This window comes from Delphinapterus leucas, chromosome 5 (assembly GCF_059928025.1).
Source record: "Delphinapterus leucas isolate spDelLeu-1000000601 "Yukka" chromosome 5, BTC_Dleu_Yukka2, whole genome shotgun sequence".
NCBI classification, from domain to species: domain Eukaryota; kingdom Metazoa; phylum Chordata; class Mammalia; order Artiodactyla; family Monodontidae; genus Delphinapterus; species Delphinapterus leucas.
In genome coordinates, this window is record NC_143133.1 from 65018099 (window position 1) to 65032229 (window position 14131).

At 40.0% G+C, this 14131-nt stretch overlaps 2 protein-coding genes across 12 annotated transcripts in view; one reads left to right on the plus strand and one right to left on the minus strand.

The window, feature by feature from the left end:
• Window positions 1-5376, plus strand: part of NSUN7 (NOP2/Sun RNA methyltransferase family member 7) — a 67489-nt gene extending 62113 nt beyond the window's left edge. Inside the window, exons 10-11 of the mRNA XM_089911834.1 lie at window positions 2313-2436; window positions 3027-5376. Coding sequence (XP_089767960.1) covers window positions 2313-2436; window positions 3027-3665 — 763 coding nt within the window. The 3' untranslated portion in view covers window positions 3666-5376. The remainder of the gene's footprint in view (window positions 1-2312; window positions 2437-3026) is intronic.
• Window positions 2834-14131, minus strand: part of APBB2 (amyloid beta precursor protein binding family B member 2) — a 379608-nt gene continuing 368310 nt past the window's right edge. For 8 of the 11 annotated variants that reach the window (XM_089911826.1, XM_089911824.1, XM_089911827.1 and 5 more), the window contains 2 exons: window positions 13950-14129; window positions 2838-10279 (listed from right to left, as the gene is read on the minus strand). In XM_089911826.1, the coding sequence (XP_089767952.1) occupies window positions 10112-10279; window positions 13950-14129 (348 nt within the window). In that variant the 3' untranslated portion in view covers window positions 2838-10111. Of the gene's footprint in view, window positions 10280-13949; window positions 14130-14131 lie in introns of all 11 variants that reach the window. The other 3 variants (XM_089911829.1, XM_022565517.3, XM_089911832.1) reach the window with 2 other exon arrangements.

The following is a 14131-nucleotide window of genomic DNA, read 5'->3' on the forward strand; positions in this document are numbered from 1 at the left end:
CCATTTTAATTACAATATGTCTTGGTGTAGGTCTGTTTGGGTTCATCTTGTTTGGGACTCTCCTAACAGTATCTGGATTTATGTTTCCTTCTTTAGGTTTGAGAATTTTTCAGCCATAATTTCTTCAAATTCATTTTCGATCCCCTTTTCTCTGTCTTCTCCTCTGGAATCCCTATTATGGGTAGATTGGCAAGCTTTATATTATCCCATACATGTCTTATATTGCTTCCTTTTTTTTTTTTAATTTGCCTTTCTTTTTTTTTTTTTTTTTGCAGTACGAGGGCCTCTCACTGTTGTGGCCTCTCCCGTTGTGGAGCACAGGCTCCGGACGTGCAGGCTCAGCGGCCATGGCTCATGGGCCCAGCCGCTCCGCGGCATGTGGGATCTTCCCAGACCGGGGCACGAGCCCGTGTCCCCTGCATCGGCAGGCGGACTCTCAACCACTGCGCCACCAGGGAAGCCCTTAATTTGCCTTTCTATCTGCTGTTCTGATTGGGTGATTTTCATCATTCTATCTTCCAGATGACTTATTTGTTCTTCTGCTTTATTCATTCTGCTGTTCATTGCCTTTAGCTCAGCTTTCATCTCAGCAAATGAGTTTTTAATTTTTCTTGGCCCCTCTTTATAGTTTCTAGCTCCTTTTTACAGTATTCTGCATTTCTGTTGATAAACTTTCTTAATTCCTTCAGTATTTTCATTATCTCCTTTTTGAACTCAGTGTCTGTTAGACTGAAGAGGTCTATTTCATTGTTTGTTCTTTCAGGGAAATTCTCTTGGTCTTTTAACTGGGAGTGGTCCCTCTGCTTCTTTGTTTTACTTATATTTCCCTTACTCTGTGAGTTTAGGAGAAACACTTATCTACTGTGGTCTTGGAGGGCTGTTTAGATGTAGGAGCAGCCCTGTGTAGCTTGTGTGGTTTTAATATTTTTGGTGTAAGCGTTGTTTTTAGTATGGATGCCTGCTGTCTCTTTCCTCAGTGTGTGCTGGCTGTTATCCCATTGATAGGGGGTGTGCAGAAGCAGTGGCTGGCGTTCTCTCCCAGAGCCCGCAAAGGTGGCAGCTGGCACCCGCTCCCAGAGCTCTCGGTGTGGTGGTGGCGCACTCGTGCCCCTGGAGCCTGCAATGGCATTGGTGGCTCATGCCCACCCCTGAGCCCACAGCAGTGGTTGGTGCCTGCTCCTGGAGCTCGTGCAGGCAGTGTCCTGTCACCTTAGAGTGCATGTGCAGGGAAGGAGGCTGCTATGGCAGGTCCCGCCCCTCCCCTCGCGTGCCCTCAACAGTGGCACCTTGCCTCTATGGTGAGCCTGGGCTTCCTCTGTGTACACCCTTGGTTTCAGTCATACCAAAATCCAGCCCCTTCAGGCTGTTTCCCCACAGCCAACCCCAGTCTTCACCCCAGGTCTGACCTCCGAAGCCCAAGCTTCAGCTCCCAGCCCCCGCCCACACTCGTGGACGCACATCTCAGGCTGGGGAGTGCAACGCTGTGATACTGACCGTCTCTGCAGGTCTCTTTCCATTCTGCCTGCTGCACACCAGTTCTGTGCTCTCTTCTGAGGCTCCAAAGCTCCCCCTCCGTCCCAGCTGATCTCCCCACTGGTGAGGGGACTTCACAGGGTGCCGGAACCTTTCCTCTTTCACAGTTCCCTCCCAGGGGCGCAGGGTCCTGTCCTGATTCCTTTCTCCCTTTTTTCTTTTTTCTTTTGTCCTACCTGATTATGTGGAGATTTTATTGCCCTCTCAGAAGTCTGAGGTCTTCTGCCAGGGTTCAGTAGGTGTTCTGAGAATCGTTCCACATGTAGATGTACTTTTTAAAAAAATACATTTATTTATTTATTTATGGCTGTGTTGGGTCTTTGTTTCTGTGCAAGGGCTTTCTCTAGTTGTGGCGAGTGGGGGCCACTCTTCATCACGGTGCACGGGCCTCTCACTGTCGCGGCCTCTCTTGTCAGAGCACAGGCTCCAGATGCACAGGCTCAGTAGTTGTGGCTCACGGGCCCAGTTGCTCTGTGGCATGTGGGATCCTCCCAGACCAGGGCTCGAACCCGTGTCCCCTGCATTGGCAGGCAGATTCTCAACCACTGCGCCACCAGGGAAGCCCTGTAGATGTATCTTTGATGTATTTGTGGGAGGAGGTTAGCTCCACATCCTACTACTCCACCATCTTGATCCCTCCCCTTGACATTTTATTCTTATTTGGAATTTTTGTTTAAATAATGGGTAAAACATAATAAAAGAAAATTGGTTGCAATTTACTGTCTCCCTCCATTGGCAAATAAGACATTCTGTTAATTGTTTGCTGTTACCTATTGCAGGCTTAGTCCCCCTGTCCTTCCACTGTGCTCCTTAAAGGAAATACATTTGTCCACTGACAAATTTTTCAGAATGGAACCATCTGAAATTACCAACGGTTGTTTTCTTTCGGTTCTAACAAGGGAGGTAAGGATAAAAAAATCCCAGTCCATTTCATACTTAGGAATTAAGAAACAACAAAGTCTCATAATAGGAATATAGGAACTTTATGAGCATTTCATAATGGTATGCTTATTTCATAAATAGCTAAAGGGCAGGAAAAACAATTATTATTGTATGGCGGAAATCCCTATTTTTATCTTTATTGTCCTCCTGAGTGTTTTTCCGTTGCCTGTTCTCCACCCCCACTTCTCCAAGCACTTTGTCAATATCCAGTTCATTTTAGCTCACAGATATGAGATAAGCTCTGGACATATATACACTAATATGTATAAAATAGATAACTAATAAGAACCTGCTGTATAAAAAAATTAATTTTAAAAATTCAAAAAAAGAAAGAAGCTCTGTAATTCTTTTTCTTTTTTTCTATCAGGTTCACAAATGGGGAGATTTAAGTACAAAGAAAGTAATTTCCTGAGGCTTATAGGATATATTAGAGACTAAGGTCTAAAAACTATTTCTTTTAGTATAACAAAGATATTCTTTTATCTTTACTGAAACACTGATAAATATTTGTAATATGCACAGTAACAGTTAACTCCCACATTTAATTATAGCGGGACCCATCTGAGACAGTGTCTGTGAAAGATGTTTTGGCCCGTGCTGCAGCAAAGGGTCTACTGGATGGGATCGAGTTGGGTAAACCTTCAAAACGTGAGAAGAAGAAGAAAAAGTCAAAAATGTCATTGCCAAAATCTTCCACTTCTGATAGTAGCCGCATCCAGATGAAAATTGCTGAGTTCCTGAGTCAAGAAACTAACGCAAGTGCTCATCAGTCAGGGACACTAACAACAAAAACATCTCTTCCACAGAAGAATACAAATCAAGTGGGTTCTTCCTCACAGGTCAGAAAATCCAGCAAGCCCACCACCAATCCTTTAGTGCCTACATTTATGAAGAACACACCTCCCTCCAGACCATATGAACGGACGACAAACTTTGTAAGACCTCGCCCAGAAGACAGAATGATTGCACTGAAACCCATAGAGATTGTTTTGCCTCCAGTAATGTTGCCATTTTCTAGTCCCCAAGGGATCAGATCTCAGATACCAACTCAACATTTTTACTATCGTTGGGTTGGGCCCAAGACTGTCATGCCTGGCTATCTTCCCACACCATCAATACCAAGAAGAGGGAAAAAACCTAAAGAAAACTTACCTTCCTCTCTACCCAGGCATCCTCGACCATGGCTTTGACTGTCTTGTGTTTTTTACAGGGGTCAAGAGTAGTAGGGTTTTTTTCCAAAGTCTGATATTTCTCTGAAGGTTAGACATCCCTACACAAAATACTCATCCTTTTGGTCACTTAGTATCTTCTAAATGTGATTATTACCTTCAAGTGAATTAAGACAAGTGAGAATAATGTAGGTGAGTTAAGCAAAGCAGAATTCAGAGAGTTCAGTAGCTGGGTGCTGATCTGTTTTAGAACGTTCAGTTGTAGACTCAGTATCGGTTGTTAGAACTTGTCTCACTCTTGTTAACTTTCTGTCTGGACTTAGGACACTGTTTTTAAAGTTGCAACAATTTTTCCTGAAGGGAAACACTGTGTGCCTTAGAACAGACTTCTTTTCAAAGTTAACTTTGTGAGGCAGTTTATTTAGAAAGCATAGGTTTGGAAAAGATGCTCTTGCACGGACTATAGATTGCTTTTCAGTATATAGTCAGCTGTAGTTTAACATTTTCAATCACTATAGAGGTTGACTTTTTTCCCCTTAAACATTAAAATAGGAGATGTTATGAGCTTTTGTAATGTGATTGAGGTTGAGTATGAATAGGAAGAACAGGAAGGTCCAAAGTTCTAGGTGTGAGGAGTAGTTCAGCTGTCCATTCACAGACTGAAAACTGTTTCTCACTGGAAGAACCTCTAGGATCCTAAGCAGACTGAACATAAGCTCTCCCTTTTAACTATTTATGCCAAATACTGTTGTAAAAAAAGTGACTGTAAGCAAATTTCCATCTAAATAGTAATTCTGAGGAAGAGGCCAAACTGCTGAATACAAGTGACACCCCAATTGTTGAAGAAATCTATACTAGTTTATGATTCAAAGATCAGGTGAGATGGTCATTTCAAGTGGCACACAGTAATCAAACTTTGGTAAGTCATTTCTGATGCTCAATTAAAATATATTGTAGCACTATTTTAATTATATTAAAAGTCAGTTCATCTTGACTGTATTATCAATTGCCTTCCAAGAACTGGTTATGATTATCATTTCTGGGTCTACTGATTTTTTTTTCATCATGGCAACAGAAAGTGACATTAAATCAAATATGTTACAACTGTAAATCCTACTGTTTAAAAACATGTTCATAGACACAAAGAGTTTGAATTTAAAGTTGTGTTTTCAGAATCCAGTTGTGTTGAATAGTGTTAAATAAATTCCTAAATTTCAATTCAGGTGGCATGATTTTAGTAGACTATTATCCTCTTCAAGATGAATATTTAGGTCTATTTCAGCTCTAATATTGTATAATTTTCTCACTTAAAGTGAGGGTAGAAAAGGGTGAATTTCATTTTAGCAGTAATAAATTTTTTTACCTGAAGATTTACACTTACTAGTAAAATGTCAGTGAAGAAAGGAAACATGACTTTTTATACTTGAACCAGACTTATTATTTTTAAATCCCAAAAGAATTCTGTTAATTATGACTCTTAAAAAATACAGAAATGTTTTAAATGCTCAGCTTATTTTACTACTTTCAAAAATCAAAAACTATATAATATTTGCTATGAAAGTTATAGTATGGTTTCCTCCTATTCCCACTCTCTGGCTTAGAGCCTTCCGAGCCTCTGGGAGGCCAGTGCAGGTGAACTGAACTTGTTCGGTAAAGAGCTGATATTTTATCCCAGGGATCTTTTATCCCTTTCCTTACATCCTTCCTCTGCCCCAGGCTGAAGAGTATTCCATTGTCCAAAAGTAGCAGGTCTGAGATTTTTATTTTCTGCTAATAGTTATTATAAGACGAAAACTCACACTGTTATGAAATAGTTCAGGATATTTTTCTGATCTCTATAGCAGCATGTGGTTCATGTCACATCACAACTTTAGCCCCTTATCTTCAGTATCTCATAACATGAATCCTGTCGTAAATTAATTATTTTTCTAAGTATATGGAGATTCTGAATTAAACCATTCATTCATTAAGCCTGCAGTTTTCTTCTTTGGAATCTTCTAAGAAGGATGTGATCAATTATTTAAATATTTTGGTAGACTAAAAAGGGAAATACTTTGGATTAAAAACAATATGGGAGAATTCTAGTAAAGGAGAATATTGATTACATTGACATTTTTCTTTTTTCAGCTTCTTAGAGAAAAGTGCTGCAAAAATCTAAAGTAATGAAATTACTGGTTTTTAGATACTCCAATAGCAAATTCAGATTTTTAATGTGTAATTATTTACCACTATGTAATACCTGAAACCAAATGAAATTTTGCTTTTTGAGAGTAACTGCCTTTGATTGAGGAAAAAAGTAAACTACTGGGGGAAATGCAAGATGAACAAAAAATGGGTACACACTTTAAATTCTATTTATCTTCTTCCATATGTCTAACAGTTAAACTAAGCCAGGTTCAACTGCTGTTTTTCTAGTCACCTTTCATTTTGGATTTAGTGCCTGTACAACTCTATCTTTCATTCTTTGATATCAGGCTCTTCAAGGAAAGATGGACTTTTTTAACACTAGAAAGAGTGCTTACACAAGCATCAAGTTGGTGACTGAATAGGCCTCTATGTCCAAAATGCCAGCTGTCCTTCCTGAGTACCAAGGTAAGGACCATGCAATGAATTATTCAAAATTTAAAGTTACTTTCTAGTTCTTACCAGGTGGAAATATATAATAACTAATCAAAGCAGAATCTTACATTACTAAAATGACTTTTAATTTGAGATAAGAATAATTTGAAAATAGAATGACTGGTGTGGAGACACTAAACTTTTATTTCTATTCCTGGATATGTATGACTGATGTCAGATAAATGAGCCAAACATTTTACGCAGCTAAGTTTATTCTCACAACATATTACATTTAAATGTGTAAAAGTGGTCAACAGCAAAAGGGGCAGAAAGCAAAACCAAATGTTCTTTTGGGATAAACAAGCTGCTTTGGATGGCAGGGAGTGCTCTCACTGATAAAGTGTGAGCAGTATCTTTTCCCTGAAGCTGAAATAAACTTCATTTTACTGGCTGTATAACACACGTTAGCTGTGTATTGGGTTAAGTGAGCCTGGCAAACTAGAGAGCTAATGCTTTTACTAGTTAAGCTGTGCTAATATCAGTTAGGGAGATGTTTCTCACATTGTTTATGAAATCTTGAGGTTGTGCTGCAATGCTTATGAAATGAGTGTGTGTCATATAAGAAGAGGAGGAAAGATTTAGGGCTTCTAGTAAATGACCTTGTGTAGAATTGTACAAATGTTCGTCATAAAATCATAAAGTGGAATTTTTTAAAAAGTAGCAGTGCCAACAGTTTATCACCAAGAGCTTATTTTAATGGAAATGGGTCTAATGTCACTTCATGCAGTAAGACAGACACAAAAACAATGGTCCTAATTAGCTATGGGTGATCATATACCCAGGTGTAAACAAAGGGCAGGAGGACGTGTCTGTCTCTTAGATGAGCTCACATGTGTTGCGAAGGATATAAAAACGAAGCACCAAGCAGTGCTTTAAGTTTGCAAAGTAAAGTTTTTAGCCATAGGCATGTTGGCTATTCCCCTTGACGCGGCCAAGGAGCACATATGTGAGTTGGCAAGTATGTGTCTATCTAGCTGCTTTTAAAAAATAAAAGGAACTTTTAAGTATTTTGCCTTTTCTTATACATATTCCAATAAAAATGTGACTACAAATCATTACAAAACCACCTTTTAGGCAATGTATAGTTCACTGAGATTACTTAGACCTGGATACACTGAGAGATAATATCCAGTAAAGATAATACATTAACACAATAATGCAGTATATTTCAGTAAAAATAGAATAAATAAAATAAAAATATTTTAAGCTGTATTTAACAGGTTAATTAAAAAAATGATAAGACATACAAGGCATAGTGAACATGGCTGCCTGTTTACCAAATCACAGATACAAAGAATGCATAGATAACTGAAGTGTCACTACAATATCAGGTAAAACGCTAGCATCCTTTCACAGAAAATACACACATACTTTCATACATACTTTTTGGCCATGGCAGAAAGTGTCTGAACATACGGCTTAACATAATTAATTTTATAAAATTAATTGCATTTAGTATGCAAAGCTATTTTTAAAACAAAGTATCTGCAGTAAAGTTTTCAGTATGTAAAGGCTATCATTCATCTTAATGCATACTATAGTTGCATATATAAATCAGTTTGCTACTTAAAGCTAGCTCAGTATTCTTGATCCTGAAAACATGTATGCCTTAAAAAAAAATGAATGGGTTCTGGTAGAGATGTCCAATATAAAAGTGGATCATTTTTTTTTAAGAATTTTGAAGTTTATCACACTAAAATGTTTGTTTCACTGTGGAGGTCAAGATGAAAGATCATCAAGAGTGAATTTTGAACAGCTTTTCGAAGGGCACAGTAAGGATTTTCTTAATGCAGTAATTTCTTAGGATGCCACTGGTAACTTTAGTAGAATAGTGTACAGGCTGGTGAGAAGTATAATCCACTTCTAGAGTGGCATCTCTAGGGTGCTAGCAAACAATTCCAGAACTCTGAGAGGGAACAGAGGCAGGAGGCCACCTACTCATTCCATCATGTTCTCTGGTGGCTAAGTATCATGAGTTAGGAATATTTCTACCACATGTAACATTATCTCTGGACTGCATGTAGAATCCTGTCCTCTACAACACATTTGAGGCACACTGCAGGAAAACTGAGAGCAGGTAATGGTTTTAAATCACAGCATGAGTAATTTGGACATACTTCCCTACTTATACAGGGAATCCTAAGATTGCCTGACAATAACTGGATATGCCCAGAGTAATTTTGGAAAGACTCCTCCTGACTCGTGTGGAAGCAGCATAACTTAATAACTGGGAGTTGAGAAGCATGGGTCCTAGTTCTGGCTTTCTCACTAACTTTCGTGAGATCTTAGGCTAGGTGACTGAGCCTCTTTAATTCATATTTTTTATTTCTCAAATGTGTTTAGTACCTTCTCTATAAGGCTCAAATGTGACGATAAGAATGTGGAAACCATTTTGACAAGTACATAGCAGTAGATAAACATAAAGCATTACTTTTACAACGATGTTGTAAAATGATAATTTTATCACTGAAAAGTAAACAAAACTAATGTCTAGATTGAGCTTCTTAGCAACTTCTTCTTTAAAACATTATCAACAAGTGTCTAAATCTGTTTACACCTAAGTCTCTCATCTATAGATAGAGAAGCAGGAAAGTGCTGTTTTTTGGGAAGCCTGTTAAATAGTCCTTTGTTCCTATGTATATTTTGCTCTGATATGAAATTTTTAAATCTTGAACATAAATGGAAAAAATATAAATTGAAAAATATATCTAGAGTCCAACAAATTTTAATATTAAATACATAAATTCAGAAAGGTTCAATTTAATGAAGTTTGTTGCCATGGACAATATACATGATGGACAGACAGCTTTCTGGGCAAAAAGCATTAAGGTAAGATTGAGCTAGATGCAGAATCCTAGCAGAACATTTACCTAGGAGGTGGAAAACAACGTGGTGGTGGAGATCTAAAATATAAATGACATTTCCTCAACTCCAAGTTGCATATTGGCTAATTATCAAACTAAGGATGAAAGGCTTATGAGGAATATTTCATTTTAATGTTTATGTAGAGAATGGCCATAGTGAACTATAATTCTGTAGCTGCATTGTACAGTATAAGGCAGAAGTTTGAAATATTTCCCACCCAAAATGCATTATAATCTTGTTAATCTCTTTCTTTTTCTTAATAATCAGTTTGAAAACCATCTGAACAGAAAGGCTATTTTTGTTCTGTTTTAATTTCTGAAATTTAGTTTTTCAATTTTGAAGCTTTACTTTTTTCCCAACATCCCCCAAACAGCTGTAGACATGAAATGGTGTCCATGTGTCAAAGAGCTCGTCAAGGAAAGTTGCCAGTTGGTTTCTATACTGATGCCAACAGCCAATTTTGTCAACCAAAGGTTCGATTTTATGAAGAACTAAAAGGAAAACTAGTCATCCTGTTTTTACAGCAATTCAGTGGTATCCGGTATGCAGTGTCTACTCCAATGTTGAAAACAGGGCAAAGTGCTGTAGGACTTAAAAGTTGCTTGTGACAGATCCAGTCAAGAAGACAGTGAAACTAACCCAGGTGTCATTCACTCCAAGGACTCAGCTGCTTCACTGGGAGGGGTGTGGCCACATTCTTCCCTGTGTGTGTGAAGTTACATAATGTTCACGATATTTACAGTAAGAAAGGGAGCTTCCACTGCTCATGATGTAACTTACAGCAAAAAATATTAGTCATGCTTTTCATATCACACGACGGTGGCAAGACGAGAGAACATGCTTGTCTAACACTGTTTGGTTAAGTTATTAATCTCTGAAGACAAAGCATCAGCAACTGAATGGAAGGCCAGAGATCAGCTCCTCTTCTTTAGTGTAGCTATTCCATCTTCAGTAAATGTTACAGGATCCTTTCACATATGCAGCTACGGCGCTTCTGTGACAGGGCGTTTCTGTTTCAAAGTGTCAATGAGGGATAAGACCCCTCGTTTTACATTGGTTGTGACTCTCCTGGTCACAGAGTCTGCTGGCGGAGGAGGTGGTCGAACTTTCTGTGAAGGCGGCCTGGCTACCAGGCACTTCTGGTATCGTAACTGAAATTAGAAAGTTGTATGGTCGTTAATAATGTATCATCCCTTTAGTTCATAAATATATTTAACTCCCAAAGGTTAACGACCTAGCTCCTAAACATGAATCCAAGAGTTTATTATTTTTTTTCCTTAATGTGGAGTGTTTTAAATTCTTTTGAAGTTCTTTATATTGTTAGGCTGCGATGAATATACCTCATAGTCAAGGAGCTAACGAAGAGAAAAAGGATTGGGAGAGAGATTATTAGCTTTTTCCTCAGACAGGTAATGAAGTAGGTGTTTATGGCTAACCCAGTGAGGGTCAGCATGGTAGAAAGGGCAGGGTTTGAATCTGGCTCTACCACTTGTGAACCGTATGGCCCCAGGCAAGTTATTAAATCTCTCTGAGCCTCAGTTTCTTCATTTGTAAAATGGCTGAAGAATGGCGACCTTAAAAGACAGTGTTATGATTAAGGAATACCTGCAGAATGCCTCAAACAGGCCTAGCAACACAGAAGGCATTCAGAAATGTTTGTTCCCATCCTGCTTTCATTTTAAAAAATTTATTAAGATTTCAGGATTTTATATACAAGTCTAAATCTTAATAGATTTAATTTTTAAAAATCCATTAGCACTGGCACCAGGGACAGTTTCCATCCTTCAGAAACAAAGTCACAATCCACCTGCTTTTGTATCAATGCAAAGATAAGTAATTCTTCAAAATTAGATTAAAAGGTTAAAATGTATCAAATGCTTTTTTTCTAATCCAAGCACTTAAAAAATCCAAGCACTTCACTTTAAACTGATTTTCAAAAACCTACTTAACTATTAATAGGTTCCTTAGAACAACTGTGAAACAGGCTGATGTTTCCCTGTGAAAAGCATGAACTGTCGTACAGCAAGACTCTTATCACAATGTGCTGTCACAGCCCACAGGCCAAAAAATTAGCCCATTTCAACCCAATCATATGAAAAACGATTTATCACGTCTCCTGTGTGTAAAGTATGTTTCTAGGTCTGCATCACAATCAAAACTACGCACTTCCAAACACAGTTTTATAATGGGCAGGTACCGCAGCATGGTATACTGGACTCGGAGTTTCTGATGTTAGTTACGTTATATCCAGTGCAAATCAGAATTGTGCCTGATGAATTTCATTAAGCGGACCCCTCTCCATCTCCCTCTAAATTTCATCAAAATAGTTTCAGCTGGGCCTATACCACTCAGCTGCAAAATATGCCTAAAAATTCAGTAGATTCAGAATGTTAATGCCAGAGATATTTCAGATTGTATAAATTGATGCATAAATATTTCAGATGGAGAATCATGCAGATTTGAATCAAGAGGAAGGCCACCCAGTTAGAAATGCTGGATACAGAGTGTAAAGAAAGGTTTGATTTTACTGGTATGTCTTATGGTGGATTGGCTGAGTCACTTAAGCTGGTGGCCCTAATACAATTAAAATAGTAAACAAATGAGTAGAAATTGTTTCTAGAGGAGAGAAAATGAGCCTGGCAATCAGAACAAACTGTAACCAGTGATAAAGCTAATTATTTAATTGCCATCAGCATTTAAAATGTATAATTAAGGCTGAAAGCCATTCATTTTGACTAAAACCATCTGTTAACGATCCTTTACAATTTCACAAAATACCTCAACAGTCACCATCGATTTTTGCTTGGCTGGACTCTCCCATTTTCTGTTTTCTTCACACAGTCCCTTCATCCCATCTCAAATCCCTACGCCTGGTCAGGAGGTTCATCTTGACTGCTTCACCGCGCTGCTCCCCTCCACCCAGCCCCGGTCCTTTATATGCAGGTGGACTTGAGTTAGAATCCTGGCCCCGCAGCACCTGAGGGGAAACTGCACTCTAACACAGGACTGTGGCGAGAACGAAGCCAGATGATAAGTGCACAACACAGGTCTTCCCTTCCCCTCCCCCCCCTCCTCCCCTCTCTGTTTCAAAGGTGCCTTTTAAAATAAAAGCGAATTGGCTCTCTTCTCGTCCCCCACCTTTGCCTCTGCCATCCGCCCACCTCGTCCTTTTCCCTCTTGGTTAACTAGCAGTGTACTGTCTGTAAAGAAACAGAGGACGCCCTCAGCTCCACCTGTTCCTGGACTCCGGGCATCTTCTGGCCGGTCTCAAAGTTACTCTAACCCAAGCAGCACTCTAACCCAACCCCAGGCCCTTCATCTATCACCAAGACCTTGGCCCAACTACAAATATGACCCCTATTTCAATCTGGCTTTACTGGCTTATCTCCCTCAGCCTCAAAACTGTGAGGATCTCCCCAAACCCCCAACAAACGAGCAAGTATCTCAATGGCGTGCTTCCGGCTACTCCTTCACCACAGACCTGGTGAGCGACCCGCTTTCAGGGCCACCTTCTTCCTCCCAGTCACTCCTCCATCCAGTGCAGTCTTACACTTTCACTTAGAGCACTTTCCACACCATAACAGAATTCTGGTTTACCCGTCTCCCCCATAGGCCTAAACTCCGTAATGCAAGGATCGTGTCTTATTCCTACTTGAACTTCCCAGAGTCCAGCCTACAAATGGTGGATTGAGTTAAATGAAGAGCAGGTGCTTCAAATTCAGCATTCCTCATTGCCAGCCAGGTGTTTCTCCATCACCTGCTCCTGTCTTTTCCCCACTGCCACTCCTGGTTTAGATGCAACTCTCCCAAGGACCAGTAAACTGGCCTCCTGGTCATCTCCCCACCTCTGCCCCATCCTTTCAACCCACCTCCACTTTGTTTTCTCCTCTCTCTTTTGGAGTATGCCTTAAAGCCTAACGTGGTCTACACACTCTCCTGCTTAACAATCTCTGCTGAAGGTCACACCTTGGCATGAGGTCACAGGCCCTTCATGGACATGGACCTCGCCTCCTCCCACTTGGCTCCAGCAACCCTACCTCCTGTTGCTGGAATACACCATGCAGCCCAGGCTTGGATGTCTACATTCAAACGGTTCCCTCCTTCTTACTAGAACTTTCCCAGTGCTGGAATGACAGGAGCTCAAAGGATATTTGCAGAATGAATGACAAGGTGTTTCTGTTTGTTTGAAGTCATATATGTGGTACAAAGAGCACTGGCTTTATTACCCGGAGGCTCGGGGGTGAACGCAGGCTCTGTCACTTAGCAGCTCTGCCCTGGGGCCTGTCCTTTCCTCTGAGCCTCTATTTTGTTATAAATAAAAGAGAACTACTTAACAGGGCTGTGGTAAGAATACAGTTCATAGATATAAACAAAGTATGTAAGAACAATGCACTTAGACCAACTATCTAAAATAAAAACCATTCAATACACTGAATTTTTAAAGAATTATTGAGTTGGTTCCAAGTACCAACTCACGCATGACCAGCATCTCCTGATCACATACTGAAATTACTTAGGGATCAAGAACTAAGAGGCCTCAAATCCGTGGTTTTGAAGATCATTGCTTTCAGTGTTCCTGGAGTCTCTACAGAAGAACCTGGCTCCATCCAGTCCTGCTTCTTTCAGGTGTCCTGGCCTCTTAAGACGGCAAAGTGCTTGTCACGATTGATTCTGTCCGCAGGAGTGAGGGTGTCACACAGCAAGGCATTACGTTAGAGATCAGACTTGGCTTCTTTTAAGTCAGTAACTCTGCTCTAATTTACGGCATATTAAACAAAAGCAGGGGCCCGAGGGTCGAACCCCTGCAGCGGGCTCACTCACCATGCAGGCAGCCTGCACTGCCTCGGACACGTTACCGGCATTAGGCTCGCACCAGAAAACATGGCACTCAAAGTGCTGGTTCCCAGTGTCCATGATGAAGGCAAACGTATGCACATCCTTCCCGACGCCCATGAAGGACAGGAATCGCACCCGACACTCCACCAGGATCTCCTCTTCATTCT